The sequence below is a fragment of the Hippoglossus hippoglossus genome, chromosome 7 (assembly GCF_009819705.1).
Source record: "Hippoglossus hippoglossus isolate fHipHip1 chromosome 7, fHipHip1.pri, whole genome shotgun sequence".
Classification (NCBI taxonomy): domain Eukaryota; kingdom Metazoa; phylum Chordata; class Actinopteri; order Pleuronectiformes; family Pleuronectidae; genus Hippoglossus; species Hippoglossus hippoglossus.
Genome location: NC_047157.1, coordinates 8,049,446 through 8,069,386, shown reverse-complemented (window position 1 = coordinate 8,069,386; position 19,941 = coordinate 8,049,446). Strand labels below are relative to the sequence as shown.

At 41.6% G+C, this 19,941-nt stretch overlaps 1 protein-coding gene across 6 annotated transcripts in view; it reads right to left on the bottom strand.

The window, feature by feature from the left end:
* The window catches only part of ttll10 (tubulin tyrosine ligase-like family, member 10), a 31,629-nt gene extending 14,377 nt beyond the window's left edge, over positions 1–17,252 (bottom strand). For 2 of the 6 annotated variants that reach the window (XM_034591045.1, XM_034591051.1), the window contains exons 1-5: positions 3,345–3,564; positions 2,245–2,583; positions 1,781–1,931; positions 1,437–1,555; positions 1,127–1,247 (exon numbers count right to left, since the gene is read on the bottom strand). In XM_034591045.1, coding sequence (XP_034446936.1) covers positions 1,127–1,247; positions 1,437–1,555; positions 1,781–1,931; positions 2,245–2,530 — 677 coding nt within the window. In that variant the 5' untranslated portion in view covers positions 2,531–2,583; positions 3,345–3,564. Of the gene's footprint in view, positions 1–1,126; positions 1,248–1,436; positions 1,556–1,780; positions 1,932–2,244; positions 2,584–3,344; positions 3,565–16,479 lie in introns of those variants that run through there. The other 4 variants (XM_034591049.1, XM_034591046.1, XM_034591048.1 and 1 more) reach the window with 4 other exon arrangements.
* Positions 17,253–19,941: the final 2,689 nt, after the last annotated feature.

Here is a 19,941-nt window from a genome sequence, read left to right as displayed (position 1 = left end):
ACAACGCAACCAGGAGAGTGAATGTCTACATGTCCTCAGCTAGTTGTCTAGTCAGACCTGCCAGGTTTTTTTTTTTAAATACACCAGATTACTACAGATTACTTTACAAATTTGAACAGTTATGTTGCCAGTGATTTGAAATCCCAGGTGTAATGTAATTAAAAGACTGGAAGCCAGTGACTGGCTGAAGGTAGGAAAAAAACATAACACTACAGTATGTTTATGTGCAGAGGAAATTCAAAGTATAAATGGGCTAAAATATACAGAACCACTGCTATTATTGCCGACACACTCTACTATATGCAGCACACAGGTGATGAACACAAGGTGATGAACACAAATGTACAGTTTCCAGGTTTAGGTCAAGTTTATTTTTCAATGAATAAATGTCAGCAGTCATATTTTTGGCTGAATTTTCTGATAAATTGATATTTTCAGGTATTAGGGAAATTTGATCACAATCTGTTCTCTAATCTCATCTCTCATTAATCATTTTAGAGATGCCCAAATGTTTTCTTTACTTACATTATATATTTAGCATACAGACATGACAATGTTGTCAGTCTCTAATTTCAACTCTAATATCTGATTCTATTTTTCAAAATGTCAAACTATTCCTTTAAAATATATAGAAATATCCTGCTTTTGAAAAATAATTTGTGTCTGGTTTGTTTTATTCCACCATAAAAGTTCTGTTAGTTTGGGTCACATCATTTTTTTTTCAACTCTACCTCCTTCTTGCTTATAAACAAAAACACCCAAACAAATGTTTGGTATTTAAGTCATATTTCCTGTGTTAAAGGTGTGTGTTAGTGACTGAAGAACTTTATATAGTTGACATATTAAAAACTTTAAACCGTGCTTGTGTGACTCAGATGTGTAGACCTAATTCCTGATTAGGCAATTTGCCTGTGTTTATTAAATAGTATCACAAGCTGATACGTGTTTCAATGTTTGCAGAGTCAGGCAGAGCCGACTCTCCATGGTGGTACCAGATGGTTGCTAAGAGATCTGAGCCACAACTGTCGGTCCTGTGAATCGACGGTTACATCTGTCTGCTTTTAATAGATACAAGGTGTCTGGATAAGAGAGACGAACGCAGCAGGGAGACAGGGACACACTTCACCTCAGTCCTTGACCGTGGCTGACTTTGCTGCTGACTCGCTCATATTCCCGCAGACTGCTGAGGAGGCCGATCTTAGTGGTGAGCACCTTGTTGTTAGGAATCTGGTAGAGCAACTGTTCACCTGGAAACAACACGTGAGGATTTCTTTATGTGAACAAAAGGCCATACACCTATTTCTACCAAAAGCAAAATGAGAGCAGGAATAGAAAGAGGAATGAAACATCAGATATATTTTTCAGCTACAGATATATGGGGGTAGTAGATATATTTAAACACATTAATTAAGATTCTGTCCTAGGCACTCTTATACCTTCTCTAAAGTTGCAGTAGTTGGCTGGTGATTTGGTTTCACACCACTTGAGTTTGAAATCCTCCCTGTGCTTGTTGTAAATCCTCTTCCACCCTCTGCTCTCAAAGTAACTGCTCACGCTGAAGGAAAAACCCCAGAGGAAATCAATCACACTTCAGCTCACACAACAGAGGAAACTAAAAACTGAAACTAAACTGAACACATAACATAGACATTTGTTTTAACTGTGTCTCTCTTTATTAATGATCAACTTTCTTAAGGTTTCCATCACAATCACAGGAAAACCTTTCATATGATATTTTTTTTAATGTGAAAAATCTAGCACTTCATATTTTTCTATTTACATTTCGGCCCCATTGGTTCCACCTAAGAAGAAGAAAGGACCAGGCCCCCGGGGCTCATCTCGATGCCGCTCTCTGTCCTTGTCTGGATAGGAGCAAATTGACAAGCCCCTGGGAGAGGACCTACGGAGACATCGCTGCACTGAGCCAGCACCTGTTATTTTTACATACACAAACACACAGAAAACAAGCAGGAATACAGTTAGCTATACACTCGCATAAGCTCTATCACGCGTACATGTCAGTATATGGTGTTAATACACTGACATTGTTGAACACTTACAATACACTGCAGAATAATACAAATTTACAAAAAAGAAATCAGTGGATTACAACAGTTTTTCATTAGCTTCAGGTGGTTTCTGAAGATTTACAGATGTTTAGATTTGTATATTTATGTGTAAAAACAGATAACACAGTTTAGACAGGATCTCAATTACAAATCTCTATTTATGTCCCACACACACCTGACCCTCGAGCTCGGCCCTCCCGGTTGACGCTCATGTGGGAAAACTTCTTTCTCTGCATCTCCTCCCTCTGGACCTGCTCCAGTCCACCCGCTGATGTCACTTCCTGCGTTCCACTGTGCTCAACTGACGAACATACCTCTTGCCTCAGGTTTGCCGGCTCTGCAGGCTGGTCGTCCTGGCAGGGAACCTCCACTTCCTCTGTCTGCACTCCATCTTGTTTCTTCTCCAGCCCCGTGTCTCCCCGGCCCTCAGTGCACGACTCCACCCAGGACTCAGACGACATGAGCAGCTTGTTAGTGATGGCTAGAAATGTTCCACCAGGGGAGGAGAGTAGACCTGTGTTAGTGTGTGAGAAAATGGGATTAGGTATGAGATCTGTTTTACCTTTAGTCACAATATACTGAGGATTTGATGATGTGTGGAAAGGAAGGGTAACAGTTTACTCTTCATTAATAATGCTGTACACAATTAATGAGATGATACATGATATTATTTTTAAACTATGATGAACTCATTGCTCTGTGTGGCAATGTGGGTCAGTTCAATGCCTTGGTTCAGACTGAAATATCTAAACAACAATTGGATGTTGTCACTGTGTTAGTCTAGTTGTTAAGGCTCATATCAGATTACCTCAATCTCCATGGTTACTGATTCTGTCTACAACAGCCATCCAACCATTATCTATACCGCTTATCCTTTGAGGGTCGCGGGGGAAGACGGAGCCAATTGGGTGAAAGACGTGAGAGTATACGCTTGACAGGTTGCCAGTGTATCACAGGGCCAACATACAAAGGCAAACAACAATTCACACTCATGATCACACCTACAGTCAATTTCTCCAATTAATCTAACCCCAACCTGCATGTCTTTGGACTGTGGGAAGAGGGAGAACATGCAAACACACAGAGAAAAGCCCTGTCTGACCCAGGATTCAAACCGGGAACCTGCTCCCCAATGTAACATTTGGCAATAACATTTTTTAAAGATGTCATGTTAAGAACATGTAGCATCTGGAAACAAATGCAGTGTAATGTGATAGAAAGCAGGAGTTGAACTATGACCTTGTTGTAGCTACATTTGGAAGCAAATGGATTTACCTGCCACTCCAGTGTCACACACGTGCACCGTCTGACTTCATGAAAAACCTACTCAGTCCACTCTCTTTCCGCCATGTGTGCTCAACCTTCTAGTCCATCTGCAGACAAGCAGCAAACCGACGGACTTGACAGAGACTGAAATCACTCGGCCTGTCTGCAGTTGAGCCCACTGCAGTCTTCTGCGCACTAGACCAGAGTAAACAGTCAGCGGTTACCCGGGTAACGGGGCCTTAGCAACAGTTGCCCCTTGCGCACTGAATCTTACAACAGCTCAAGACGAGCTAACTACGATTATGTGTCCCACCCCCCACCCCCCCACCCCGCCTCTGAGTTTAGCTTCATACAATATTAATTGCCTGTAAGCCTCTGTTGTATGAACCCGATGGTAACATGAGAGTGGAGTGTCAATCAAAATGGATTTGCCAGTTTTCCACAGTATTATATCCTGACACAAAAGGTAAAGTAATATTTTCTGCCGGCTCAGAAATATTTGTTTCCCGCAAACAGAAAAAAAATCTTACCAGGCGACATATTTTAATATTATTAAAAAACTATGAGTTATAAGTGCAAAACGCCTAAATACATTCCACGTTCATCTGACCACTTGTTAAAGCCTCTAGACATTATTTTACTGTCAACCCTGATTTATTTTGAAATCCATTCATCAGGTCGAATCATTCTTGGATTTTATTTAGCAGACATTATCATTACTCATTCTGTCTACTGCCAAATCCTGCAGCAAGTATGCAGTTGAGCAACATAGTATTTGTCTGCTCGCATGGCAAATCCACTAATCACCTTCTGTCTCAGTGATTTGACTCAGGAGGAAACACCCAGGCACAGCCATGGTCGGCATCGGCAATTATGCATAATCTCCCCTCTTCCTCCCAACTGCCTGATAATTGACAGGGGCGGGTGCCACTAAGACCCAGCATCTATGCATCTGTATAATTACACATGCAGTCTGGTCACCCTGAACTGAGATGTATGCATTATACATCTCAGTTTGATGTAGATAAAGTGCATCATGTCTAGCAGAGTGTATTTGGAAAATGTTTGGAGCAGCGAGTCAAAGTCTGGAGTCACTCTGGAGCTGGTCTTTTAATCCTGACAAGAACTGAGTCCCACTGACACTTAAAATGCAATGTGACGACCACAGGAGAACATGGTTTGAGTCATATTTAGTCATATTTAGTTGCCCCATCACTAATAGGCTCATATCGGATGGGGACACAGGTTACCAACCATGTCCCGTAAACTGCTAATGAGTCCGTATTACTCTTTTCCTCCATAGTTCAGATAAAAGAACAAATGCAGCTGTCATCACAACCTGCAGCATGTGTTATCACACATTTCACATGTACCAGAAGGAAGCAGCTGTCACCCGACAGTCTCGTCAGTTCAGTCATTTACACACACACACATGGCTGTAAACGTCCCATGTACTTTTGGCGCAAAATGGCAGCGATAACCAAGAGCTGCTAGGCAATAACGTGAGTCCAGCACCGACACCCCAGTAGCTGGAAGCAGGCCTCCAGTATTCCTGTTGAACAGAGCTTTGTATGGAGCCAGTGTCAACCACACCTTGATAAAACGCTGCCATCTGATAGACACAGTGTGCAAAGTGCTGCGTAGGTGGACAAAGAGAACAGGCTTGTTTTACAGCCCTGTCAACCTCATGGTTCACCATCTGCCAAGAGGCTGAGTGTGTGTGTGTGTGTGTGTGTGTGTGTGTGTCTGTGTGTGTGTGTGTGTGTGTGTGTGTGTGTGTGTGTGTGTGTGTGTGTCTGTGTGTGTGTGTGGTGTGTGTGTGTGTGTGTGTGTGTGTGTGTGTCTGTGTGTGTGTGTGTGTGTGTGTGTGTGTGTGTGTGTGTGAAAACGCATGTATAAATGTGTAAATGTACATGCCTGTGTAATTTGTGTGTCTGTGTTACTATTGTTGTGCTACCTTTCTTCTTATTTGCATTTTGTTAATGATTGTTATTTTGTTTCGGCCTTTCTTCTTTTTACACAAAATCCCCACATCACGTCACATCATAGGTTTTTCCATGTGGAGGCAGGGGAATGAAAATGTACAAGGCTTTTCATAAGGTTTAAGTATTTTATCAGAGAAACAAAACTTATATTCAGTAATGTGAAATTAAATGAAACACATAGAAATTAATTATTGTCAAAGTGTGTGTGTGTGTGTGTGCTAGTCCGGGTATCTCAGGGCGGTGACACCATAAGGTGTGTGTGTGTCTTTGGAGACTCGCCTATTCCCATGTCATCTCAACTGCCGTCTGTACCAGGAAGTGCTTAGCAATTACAGGGATGCAGCCTGCAGCAATGGTGTCCCTGCACAACCCATTATTTGCAGGGATTCTCCTTGTCAAGGTGTTATAGCGGAAGAAATGGAGTTAAGTTACAATGTAAAGAAAGGGCCATTTAAAGAGGGTCTCTCTCTCACTCCCCTGCTATTCATGATTTCCTTATAGAATTACACCAATAAAGCAGAGAGGGTTGCAGAGGCGGGTGGGAACACCATGTTCCCAGGGTGTGTACTCACTCACTCTCGCTGGAGATGGAGACACGAAGCCAAGACTGACTTTAACATGGGAAAATGTACAAGCATGTTTTTTAAGCCAGATAAACAGCTGTTGTGCTAAATGAAGGTGGTGCCGTTATTGTCTTTATACATCATTAGGTCAGACTTGTATTATACGTATTATTCTATCAACATGGCGTCTGTGTGCGATATTTGTTGACTGAACACATCCATAGGTCATCATCAGTCTTTAACACCAGAGCCTGACTGATAGTTCATGGCAGTGACATTGGGAACATCTTAAAAAACGTAGTTTGAGTCATATAAATGTAATGAAATGGCTCTTAAACAAAGACTTCATGTGATCCATGTAACTTGGGTGCATCTCGTCATCATCACAAAGGGAGGGAAAGGGTTTAGCCTCTGTGGTTTCTCTAAATGCAGGGAAACATGCAAGGTGCTTGTTTTCTGGTGATCCAAGGCAACCTCCTGGACTAACGTCACTCATGATGATGGTTACACCCTCCAGAGCAACGAAAAGACACGGTGGAAAATGACTCACCAATCACACTGGAGCAGACAAGTATGACAGAGTAGGGAGAGCAGGAATAACAGCAGCAGTTGGTGAGATTCTCCAGGTTCAGTCTTAAAATACACCAACTAAGGAGAAGTGTGCTTGAAGCGAGGAGTGCAGAGACCGCTTCACTGACCAGTACTTCAGAAGTCAGTCAAGGAAACCAATACCACTGACACACAGTCTAGGTATTCAAACTGCTTGAGGTGACCTGGGCTATGGCGGTTTTTCTGCTGAATATTTAGGCCTCAGTTAATGGGACACAAGCAGTAACAATACATATAGAGATATAGCCAGAGATAGTGAAACTCATCATACTTGTTCTAAAAGACAAATCGTATTTTAACCTGTGCAAATTACCATACATGCATCAATTAGCATCAAAACTATTTAACCATTGATCCTATGCATTCTTACTCCTAGTAACTACCAGCTGCAGGCCACCATATGTCTGTGTACCTGAGTTAAGTCCATTCAGCTACTAAGGAATTTATCAGCAGAAGGACCTGTTTAAAATGAAATCAGATACAATACAAACACACTGGGATGAGTAATACCTCCTCTAATGTTCCTGGGTTTGTGTCTGTATGTCAACTAAGCCACAGCGCAGTGCTCTAACAACACAAACTGAACACGTGTGAACTTTACATGGCACACTTTTAATAATAAAATGCTCATCTATATTTATAGGGTATCAATTTAATGATTGGTAGGAATCTGATTACTTATTTTCAGCACACTGAAGTACCACTGATGGACAAATGTACTTGTTAAATGCAAAAGCGTAAAAAAACATAATATGTAGAAATATATTTAAGTACAGATATATATATATCAGCAGATGTCTATCAACAGATAAAATGTCAGAAACAAATGATTAAAATTAAACTAAACTAAACCTTTGATCTGTACTTTGACTTTTCAGTTGGGTCCATGTCCCATTTGCTAACATGGTTTGGGTGGTGTTTATGACATATACTACTGCCAGCCACCAGGGGGCAATCAAGAAGCTTTGCTTTCACTTTTGGGGTGCTGTCATGTCGGCCATCTTTATATACAGTCCATGCTGTTGGCACATTTATAAACCAAATGTTAGCAAGCTAACATTGCTAACAGGTGGGGAATATTTCAGTGTCTAGGGAGCAACTTTGTAGTCATACATACAACAATAAATATCTGCATCACTTTTTAATTTGTTTTATACAATATAACACAATTTATGAAAAGTTAGTTAATGCTAAATGATCATGTAACATCTACAATAATGTTCTGAAAGGATACATAAAGACAAGACAAAATCTGAAGAGAGGCTCAGGGCTTGAGTCTAACAGCAGAGGCAGACATCTGGAGTAGCAGTTTTGTGTGTAAGTAAAAAACTAAACCAGTTATTTGTTATTTGTTGTTGTTCTGTTATAGACTGGCCTAAAATCCACACAAGTGTGTGCGTGTGCGTGTGCGTGTGCGCGTGTGTGTGTGTGTGTGTGATTTCTTATGTCATCTACTTCTGTTCAAACACTGAGCTGACAATGGCCGACTGATTATATTGCATCATAACAGTGATCGAGTCTTCAGGTACCAAATGTTGCCTTTCAGAAATAACAGAAAAGAGCTGAACACAAAATACACAAAAGATGGCGCCTACAAAGTACCACATCTGACCACTTTCTGTAAGAGGGGGTGGTGGATGGAGTGTGTAAAACTATAACACTACTCAGGGGCCCCAGGTTTGAGAGGAGGCCTAGTCATTCTCTTCATAAGTATCTCATAATACTATGTCATAGTGTATTCTGAATGTATCTGAAAATGGTTAAATGTTTGTGCACGTTTCTAATATGCTCATTTTGTTTAGTTATTTAAGTCCTAATGTGAAATGATGCTGCATTTTGACGCTGGTGTGCAAGTGTGGGGAGGGACTGTTGGCAGCATAGTATAACACCTCTTTTACACCAAAATTATCAGTATATGTGGGATTTTTAAATCCGGGTAAAATCTCTAAAAAGGTGATTGGCGTCTTTCCCATTGCCAATAGCGGCAAAACTGACGCACTCTTTCACATGGCTATCAAATTAGTACATTCACCTGGGTGGTTCGTGTCTATCACTGCCGACTGGAGTCAGAGCTGATAAACCCACATCTACTGCAGAGTCATTGGACCCGGGAGTGAATGCAGACACAAATCCAGATGTTAGAGGGTGTTCGTGTGTTTTTGACCAGTGGAAAAGGGGCTTGAGTGTCACGCAGGACACGGGTTTGCAGTGGTGCCTCTACCTCAAACCTGGAGTTAGTCCTGGCTGCTGCGCTGTGGCTCCTCACTGCTCATTAACAGGATGGGACGGATGCAGTTGACATATTTACCCGATCTGCACGTACTTCAGCTCCAACCCATTGCTTTGTGATTAACCATTAAAGGAGTTCCCCGCATACAACAGCCTGTCACTTTGAATGTACATCAGCACTCAGGTATGTCACAGCCGTTTAAGGTTGGTTGTGCAGCTGTTCCACCCGAGTGACAAACCCTCCTCAGTGAGCCTGGCCTCCTGATCCACAGCCGGCAGTGCTGCAGGAATCTGGTCTGACTGCACCAAGCATGCACAGACCAGCGCAGGAATCCTCTACAGGCTCTGCGCCAGCCAGGAATGTGATTCAGTAGTGTTACGTCACCAAAGGGGGAACTAACTAATTACAGTTACCTCCTGTTACTATTCAGTATTTGAAGCGGTTGCATTATCATTTTATTGATACATGCTTTAACTTGTATGTCTCCATTTGCTGCTCTGTCAAACCATGTGCATCACAAAGTAAATAACCCTTTTAAGAGATTACTTCATGAAAAATGAAACAAATATTCTCTAGCAATTTAAGAATAGAATAAGTGACATTTTTCATTATAAAAGGGTTGATGGTTTTATATCGGTTGAAGGGTTGAAAACAGAAAAAGAAAAACCTCTCCAACCAGGCAACATTGATGCTTAACTTAATGCTGGTAAAACCAAATAAGCCATACACTTGGCAATACCTGATTAATGTGGAGTTTCTTTTAATCACAGATTATATAAAGACTTCAGAATTGTAATTTATCCTAGAAGTTTACATAAATTAGTCAAACCTTACTTTCAATCATTTCATATTACACAGAAAAGACCACGTGTGTGTGAATGGTTGTTGAGCTTAATATTATGTGACTCAAATTTATTTTACTGTAAATTATGAAGAATGTTTGAACCACATAAAGCAAGTGCTGAACTTATAATAACACACATGTATTTTCTTTACTTGCACTGAACAAGGATTAAACCAAAGACCTTAAAATAAAGCTTCACAACCCAATTGGTTTTAGTTATGTTTATGTTTGAGCCATATAAATATAGTTGTTTAAATTTGGACTCATCATAGAAGAAGATGTGCATGTGGTTCTGTTTTTTTTTTCAAATGTCCCAGTAAGTCAGACCAGTTTCACTTTGAGCCAGCAACACCAGGGCCCTAAAACTGATTTCAGACGTCTCACTGATTAATGTGTGTTTCTCCACGTGTGACAAAATGTCTTTTGTTAGACATGGATAGACTCATGTCTATTTGCAATCAACTAATATATAACCAACATGAAAAAGAAGGGACACTTATTTATCTTTTTTTTATTCTTTGCAGAGTTTGATGCTTAAAAACAATATTAAAGTAGGAAGGGGAAAACAGCAGCTGCAACAGGACACAAATATTTCTCCTTGTCATTAGTTTTTCCGGCAGAGAAAAATCTTGTTTGTTAACTGACAAATGGCCCACTGGTGTGAAACAGGTTTATATTAATAACTTAAAGGATAATTTGCCAGAGTTAAGTGTATTTATTTCTTCTTTCATATAAAAAAATACCACAAACATTCTGAATATTTAGAACTTTGCTGTAAAGGATGTGATGTTTCTGGGACTTTGGTCATTTCTTGAGCCTGAATGTGAAAACACAATGATGTCTTCCTCCCCAGCATCAATGAGGCTTGGGGCTGATTAAGTTAAACGGCTAAATGGTTTTTGTGTTTGTGCTCCAACTGATAAAATCAGAGGTGCGTTTAACCAGTCAACTGAACCCATGAACTAACAGGTCTATTTAAACACCACGTTGGCTCTGTGTGTGAGTCACTGTGAGAGGGAAAGAGCAGTGCTTTGAAAAAAAAATCCCATGTAATTTAACCAGTGACCAAACAGAGTGAGTGCATGGATCTCAGTTGCACTGTACCCACTGTAAGTCGCCTGGTTCCTGGCAGTGAAAACACGCCTTGTGCTTCTCGGTTTATCAAGTTAGCCTACTGTGTGCAGCTATAGACTGGGACACAATGAGGGCTTAGCAGGTGGGGGGAACTCATGGGTAAATTGAGGCATTTAAAAAGAAGCTCTGTTCAGTGGTAACCTGATCCACACCTGACTGGGCCTCGACATTCCGGTCTGTCCGAGGGAAGAGTTCACAATCATCAGAAGCTGCAACAAAGGGCCAGAGCACGGGAGATGTGAAAAAGAAAGTTTGTAAAAACTTCTTAGGGAAGAGAAAATGAACCGGACAGACATTTCAAATTTTATCCAACTTTATTTAATCTTTTTGTTTACATTACATCATATCACAAAACTTGTGCACATTGTTGTACTTTACCTGAAAGCTCCTAGAAGGAATTTATTTATTGTGGTTAGAGGAATAGGGATCTTTTAACAGATAAAGGTATTTTCTATTAGACATTTATTTTTACATGGCTTTATTAACACTTATTAACACATTAACACTCCTGCTGCTCCACGGTGCAGACTTCATCAATAAAGCCTATTGTAAGTAGAGCGGTTGTAACCTGGACTGCTGCTCAGTGAAGAAACTCTGACTCAAGTCACATGGAAGAAACCCCCATAATCAATCACTCTTCCAGTGCGAGGATCATAGTTCCATAGTCATCGTCATTTGGCCCGATCTGCCACTACTGTCAATATGTTCATGTGCTTCCCTGGACTGCCCTTTGTCAATACGCTGCACGTCAGTTGCAGGAAAAGCGACAGAGGGGGAAGTAAGAGAGCAGAAGGTAATGCCATTTAATGGACGGCATTACCAGACAGTATTAGACACCAATTATTACATCTAACCATGTCTGGTAAGACGCCTATCAACAGGCTGGAAGGATGACCTCTGAGCTTTCACCTGTGCAAGGAGGAAGAACAAAGTGCCGCAGGAAACAGAGCAGTGTGTAGCAGAGACAGAGTGAAATGAGCAGTTCCTCTTTTTATTGCAATCACAGATGCTGTAACGTACTAAGCTGTACTTTCATCCATTCATCCATTTAAATTACAACCCTTCATGCACAGCGAGAATAAAAGGCGAGAGTACACAGATCGAGGAGAGAAGCAGAGTAAGCTTGGTAAACTCTGTTCCAATCTTTCTACATTATTGCATTAAAACACAAATATGTGACGCCAACGCAAATGTCTCTGTGGCTTGGATAATGGAGCTGGGTGGGCAAATAAAGGTGCGGCTCCATGTTTGCGGGGTAATTCTCCCTCCTTAAACAAATATTAGGTTTCTGCTCGCCTAAGTCTATTATTTGCCTTTGTTTCTTTTGTCTGTTGAAAGGCTGAACGCATTAAATTAGCATTTCTGCATTTCTGACTTCTCAATGTCCTCAGTTAAATCATATTTAATCTCCATTGTTTTAAATCAACAGTGCAACGGAATCAGTGCAAGTTTTACATTTCTACATATTTAATTGTACAAGCTGAAGTTCTTTTTTGAGGTAAGAACTCTGTTTAGTGTCTGCCTGAAGCATTAACGTATCTGTCAACCGTCTTAGAAAAGCCTCAGAAACCAGAGAGGAGGCAAAAGCGGCTGTAGCGGTTTTTCTTCTTCTTCCTCTTTAACCAGTAAAGCGCTCTCAGGTGAGCTCATGTGTCAGTTTCAAGATGTGCCACGCAAGTAAGTCTAGTTGGACCAATCAATGCTACACAACACAAAGACCAACAGTGTTGAGGGGAGGGAACAAGGAAACAAGGCCTCGCAGGACCGGTGGAACCATCAACTGACTGCTACTCTTTGGGTGCGGTGGGGTTGCCATAAAAGTAAAAAAAAAAGACAGGGAAGTAAGTAAAGAAGTAAAAAAAAAAGCATGAAAGCTGGCCTTTAGGGCTATCACTGTGTAAAAGATCGGTTTGTAACAGAAATCCATCTCTTTCAAAAGAATTTACTCCAGAGAGGAAACTTAAGTTCGAGTGACAAACTTGACAATATTTTCCAAGCTTTCAACCTCAGAAAACAGAGCTAACCATGTGATTACTGCCAGTGACAACATCAAAAAGAGAATTACAGATTTGAACAGTTTGGGATTAAAAGATACATTTCAATGGGCATCTACCCAAGAGTCACGCCGGAGACCAAGGAGTCACCCAGGAAACATCGTTACCAGACAGTGTTAGAACAACAGTTGTACAATCCAGCACTGTAAGGTAAGATGGATCCTGAGAGCCATTTCTGCCGCTCAAGCACCTGAGCCGTCCCAGGGCCCCCGCCAGGGGCACGCCGCTTCTAACATTGCAACGGTGGTTTGTCCTGTGCAGGCCGCAGATGACTATCATCATCATTACCAGGCAGTATTAGAGAAAGTGATGATATCCAATGCTGCCTCGTAAGATGGAGATAATCACCCAAACACAAAAACATCTTGTAACTAAATCCACTGAGGTGAACAGCACTTACTGATACTAGGCTGAGATACCTTTGCCTCTGGAACATAATGTGATATCAGTGCCCATTATTAAAGGTTAATGAATAAATCAATGTGATATCTGCTGAGGCAGACTGAGGTGAGAGCAGTACACCAAACTTACATATCTTTGTCTGAAAGAAAAAAGGGAACTCAGCCTTAAGTAATATGTGGTTTGAAAAGCAGAATATGATTGTAAATAAGAGTGTGGAAGTCCATATTTGGAGACCACCTCTCTGTAGTATAATTACTGAGTCCTTGTTGTGGCTGAGGTTTTTAGCTTAAACTTGCTGTCACAGAAGACTGGGCCACAGTAGTTGTTAATGATTGCCCAAACCTGTTCCAACTAGTCTAAATCTACGGCACGGCAAGTCTGGGAGGGCTGCATTTCACACAATACATGGCGGTTACTAATTTTAAACACAGCACATCACATCACATAGGTGCAAACCAAAATGCCACCAAGTCAAACGCATGCCTCAGGCTGTTTCTGCTCCTGTATCCCAGCGGATGGGAAACTGTGTTTTTCTGCTGCAACATCTCATCTTGGCTCTAATAAAGCTATACCGTCAAATTCTTTTTAAAATATATATATATTTTTTCAGTTTTTCGTTGGTGGACCTCTCAGGCCGTTGCCTTTGTTTACTGAGTGATGAAAGGCTGATGGAATGCTGCTCAGCTCGACCTGAGGCTACACCATGTATGCAGAAGGTCACTGAAACAGCCCTCGTTTACTGAATAACGTGGATCATTCACAGGTACACTGCGTGAAAACCCACACCCCAAACGGACGCTTTAACATTATTATTCAATTACTTAAACATTAAAGAAATATTGTATCCACTTATCCGTCCAAAATCTGTATATTATCCTGTATATGTCATCACATAAGCCATTGGTTTTAGTGGAGAGTTCCCTTTTTCTTTCAAACAAAGATTTGATTAAGTGTAAAATTTTGTTTAAAAAAAAACATTCTTCTCTTCTTAAAAGCACATGACAAAATTCTTTCAGAACAGAAGCCTCCTGATGATAAGGTGAGATCTTATTGTGTTCGGTAAGAAAGAACAGGTTTCCAGTCATCCTGAAAGCAATGCAAAAGTAGAGCACAAGCACGAGGGGGAGGGAGAAGGAGAGAGAAAGAAAAGAGATTATAAGGGAGGGAAAAGTTCAGGGAAAGAAGGTGGAGAAGGAAAATGGAGAATGCACCTGTAACCTTACCGTCATGAAAGGTACCCCAAGGAAAGAATGTAACAAAACCAAAGTAAAGTGAGTATATTTGGAGGGAGGGGGCTGAAAAAAGAAAGAGAGAGGAAAAAAAAGGATCTTGAATTTCCAGCCCGCTGCCTGAGAATGCTCCGTCTTCCTCCCGGTCAGTCAGGCCCCATGAAATGAGAAAGCCAAGCAGACCTGCTCTCCCAGACTCTATTTAGTTAATCATCAGCATTATAAACCAGATCTGCAGGCCCTCTGAGGAAGAAAAGAGGGAGAGAGAGAGAAAGAAAGAGTGAAAAAAAGATTAGCCCAGAAAATTCTAAAGAGAAAGATCAAAGTGGAGCACGTCCTGTGTTACCTTTCGAAATGTCTGACCCCTGCGTCCAACAAACTTCCTCTCACTTTGTCCTTCCTTTAGTCCAAATATCTCTTCCTCTGCTCCCTCTCAAGGTTATACACTTCAGACCTTTCCTCGTTCATTTACATGCAGCGGGAGCTTCAGCCACTGACGGCTGCCCGTGCTTTTTGCCTGTTGGAAGTGAGGCGTGATCAGGTAACTCTGCCCTCTGTGCTGGAATGTGACTCCACTGTGAAGTGAACAACCCGATAGGCAAACTGGCCTGGCCCTTAATCAATAGTTGCTCTCTTTGTGAGAAAACAATGGCGGGGGGAAACCCAAAACCTTATTTAACTGCAGACGTTATCTCAGCGCCACCTAACTGGGCCCTCAGACCACTGAGGGCCATATTCAGGCTATGATAGTGATAATCACCACATCCGTCTGCACCTACCTTTTTCATGAATGTATACTGTAGTTATAATTTACACATTAAAGCTAGGAGTTCCTCCCTCTCTTTTCCTGTTACTCAACCTTTGTGGTTTGTTAAATTTTAAATAAGGATTAAAATATTCAACAGGTTTGATTATCAAAAGGGGTTTGAACTTTTGTTGTCATGTGCCAATTTTTTTTTTTTAATTAGAGTTAGACTTAAATTTAGCTGCCTATCCATGGCTCCTCCTTTTTACTGGTTGCTTCAGTGGTTTAAAAAAAGTTGAATTATTCATAATACTATGAATAATTATATATTAACATGTCGTCGCGTCCCTGGAGGCACAAAATGTTACATTACGTTTACCAAAGTTGATTAAATGTGGAATAAATCCAAAAAGAGGAAATCATTTTTTTAATATATATTATATTTCCTTATTATCGTGGCTTTTTGAGGAAAAAAGCAAACAGCTTTGTTCAAACATTAGCATACCATTAAACGGCCCATAATGCTGGGTCATTCCTCCTATCAGCTGCATCAAACTGCAGCTTTAACTTCACCTCTCACCCTATGAGGTGATAAGAGCAACAGTTCCCCTTCCTCTCAACCCTGCAACTGGAAACAGGAACAAACAGCGTTAAAACCGCTCCACCATTTCATCTGGTCTCAAATCCCGGGTTCTGCTGAAATTCTACTCTGCACTTCCCGCCCCCGTCGTCACACTCTGGCAGAGTGACTCGCGCTCATGTGACTCGCAGCTATTCAGGTTTATGAAAGAAACGAACAAATGTTTCTCTTTCCACCAATCACAATCCTCCACCTCGCTCTGGGGCCGCCGCCGTACAGTATGCGGTCGACATTTTCCCTCCATTTTCCCTCCTTCTTCCCAGACTGCATCCCGTGTTCATCATCTTAAAAAATATCTAACTCAGTACCATATACCCGCCTCTATCCAGTCGAAACTCTCTGCTCTGATAATTCCAACACTGCCGTCTGTCTAGACTCGCAGCAAAACCTCTGAGGCGAGGAAAACAGACGAGCAGACATTTTATGTCCGACAGAGATCCACTTCATTATCCACTTCCTTTTTTTCATTCTAAAAGTGCACGAAACTGTCCCTGTTCTATCAAATATCTATCCTAAAATGCTAATAGAGAAAAGCAGAAACAGGTTGACAGTGGAAATAAAAACTCTGAACAGGTAACTAAGGCTTTACAGTTCAACAGGTTGTGAAGAAAATTAGTTCTGAACTAATTTAATTATTACATAACAATAATGTTTGTTAAACTAGTGTGTTGCTGTTGATAGATTATAAATTCGTAAAACTGTTTCATACCGTAATTTGGTGGATGTCTCCTCGTAAAGCGTATTTGAGCGCTCTAAAAGAAGAAGGAGTCAGCCGCTGTCTTCATATCCTTTGACAAGTCTGGCAGTTTGCCTGTACCTGCCCCAACTGGTCGATCCAGTTTAGGAATGAGCGTTGGCTTCTATTGTTTCCTGTTCTTTCTCTGTGGTTAAATGGAACTGGAATTCGATACACATTATTTTCACTTCCCATCGAAACTACCTATACCCTGCTAGACCCGCTCCCAATCGCCGAGGGCTTCGTACAATGATCTAATTTGTCTGTCGCACATTTCCTGATCTTAGCCGCTGAACAAATGTCCTCAAAGTTTTTTAACTATGCCACCGCTATTCAACAGGTCATGACGACAGCTCGAGCCTCAAAGATGGAGAACGAAGACAAAGGAGGGATCACGTTTGTGAATTTACCCCGTCTTTTTTCCCAGGTGTGGTCGCCGAGCCATAAACCCAAGACAAGAGGAAGCATTGTATGAGGGCTCTTGACGCCCCGTTGGCTGGTCTTCCTCTTTCCTGCTCCCGCTGAAGGACAGTCGACCTCTGGAGTGGTGGTTAGGAGGAGAAAAGCCGTCCCTCTCAGGTCGATGCGGTTGTAGACAAAACCCGGAACAAAACCAACCAGTTTGAAGAGCGTCAGCTATCTTCCTGCTGCCCGAGCGGAACTTATCTTTTTTTCCCAGGTGCTCTTGTCAGCGGTGTTAGGCGGTTAAGCTCCTCGAGTAGACAGAGACTGAATTTGTAAAGGGCTTGGTTTACATGTAGCCTGACCCCCCCCCTCCCGCGTTCCCCCACAGGTGTAATTTTCAGGTCGCAGCCAATGTCCTTAGCCTCTGGCGCTCACAGGTGTGTCCCCCATGCAGCCTTCAGCCAATGGTGGTTGAGACCAAACCCAAATCCCCCCCACCCGACTCCCACCTCACCGGTTCGCTCACCTCCACCCTCCTGATCAGCCCCCAGGTACCTTGTTGTGTGTTTTTTTATGATGTCAGCTCAGGCTTCTGTGGGAACAACCTCCTCTGCTCCTATTACTACACAGACAACAGCAAAACCACCATCATCCTTAACTGTAGAACACACCCATCCTGTCCAAGCCGAGAAAATAAATCATGAGGCCCGACATGCACCATGGGGGCCTAGCTACTCAAAAATACTGTCTGTAAAACTGTGAGGTATTTTCACATGCACAAACCTTCACCTGCTTCTCAGCTGTATAGCTCCGCCATAACCTGAAATACCTGCCCTTTGCTCTCAAGCCTTCCCTCTCTTTGTGTTCACACACCTTTTTTTTCCTGACAATAATCTGACTGAGTTACAGCGAGAGCGGCAGGTGAACAAAGTGCAGGTGAATAAAAGTTAAGAAAGATCCACCAGCACAGTGATGTCAGTCTGAGGTGGGGGAGCAGCAACAAGTGGGGTGGGGTGGGGGGGTTCTTGGCCCCCTCGGGGCAAACAGGGGCCCAGTCCAGAGCCTGCATGGCCAGGGCTTGGCTGGATGCTGGGCAAGGCAGCCACTTTCGGTCTTGAGGTGTAATTGTCGGGATTAGTCTCTCACAATGAGCACAATGCCAGAACCGTATCCTGTTTCAGCAGGGGCGTGGCAAGGGTTGCTGCGGAGCTACCTGGCAAAGATGGAGGACAGCGATTGTTTGAATTTGTAAATCATAAAACAAACAGCAGTCGGGAAAATACTGGGCCAAACAACCATAAATCACCCATAATCCACCAATCAAATAGTTCTACCTTTAATTCTAGGAAAGTCATTACAATAAAGCTTTGGTTCAAATGACACTGTGGATAATGAGCTGATTCACACTGAATGGTTAGTTCCTCAACAGAATATACCATATCCACACTGCAGAACAAAACAAAATAAAAGAATGAAACAGTCAAAACCACCAATCTTCTAGATATGAGTTATATTTGAGGCCACAAAATAGATTCAAGTGTAGTTTGTATTTTTATTAAACAGAGTTTTGCTTCATTTAACACTCAACCAGACCGCCAGACTTAGACTTAGTAAGTAGTGACAGAAATCATATGCTTGAGCGTTAAAGGTAACCTATTCGTTTTTTTGTCTGTCACTGCGTCAAACCTGAGTGAAGCTCAGTCTCTTCAAAGGCACAGGTTGGTAAATGGCTCTGTGCTGAAAGCTTTGCCTTGTTTAGGTTTTTCATTTGCAAACCAAATGAGATGTGGAGTGAAGCACAGGGGCCTGACCTGAACTTATTTGGGTACTGATGGCTATCTGGCCTGCAGGTCACGCAAGGCAGGATATGTATATATGCATCAGCAGCACTGACCCAACAGATACATTACTACTACAAACACACAGGAGCAAACACATATGCTCACATACACACGCTCAAGCTCTGCCTAACAATACTCTTATGCAAGGATTTATATATATATATAAAAAACCTAATGAGGAAACATAAAGGAAATAATGTAGGAAAAAAGTTTAAACAATTTCATAGTTTGGGCTTTCTTAACAATAATAATCTTTGCTTTCAGTGAAGCATGAATTATCACCCAATGCCACAAGTCTTGTCACGTGCAACCTTTAGACTCACGCTATACATCTCTTGGATTTATTTTGATATTGGACTGAGAAATGTGGATAGTTTTGACCATAAACACATCTAAAAGACTGACTACATGCTGCCCTTCACACAGTGGTGGAAGACATATATCCCTGCTTAAGTAAAAGTAACATTGATAAAATAGAAATTACACAATTAAAATATAAACACTTCAAAGTGTACTTGTATTAATGTACTTACTTTCCACCGCTGCCTATACAAGAGGGGTAGGGACGAAATATATGATGTTCATGAGTAATTCAGGTGCACACATTTTTTATTTGAAAACATAAAATGATTAAATTGTTCACACAAACTGGGAAAATAAAACTCCATGACGTCTCCCTGCTCTATACAATAAACCTCACTGTATTTTAACTGATTTGTTGTTGTCACACTTTTACTTTCTTACCTTTTCAGTTTGAAATTTGAAACTGAGGTTTGAACTGTGGGGACAAACCTGTGACATGTACAATCTTGCTCACTAGAAAACAGTTAACGTCATTAACGGACACACAACAGGACAGTTTGACAGGTTCGTATGTATCTCGTTTGTACAGTAACAGCCAACGTGGGGATCACGGTCTGGATCCATGCCACAGCTCCGTCAACGGCGAGAAGAAAGACAGTGACGAATGTTTTTTTGATCTTTCCCCGTGCGCTGTTGCAGAAACCTCCACTTATCTTCGTTCAGTATCCAAGGTTACTAGTAAAGCTGGACATGAATCTCCCCTCAGCCCTTTAACGGAAGTCATGATGCAGCTTTTATGGTGCTTAGCAAGCTGAGAATGACATTATAAGAGGTGACCTTGGAGGGTTCACTTTAAACAGAAGACAGTGAGAGTGTAACCTCTTTA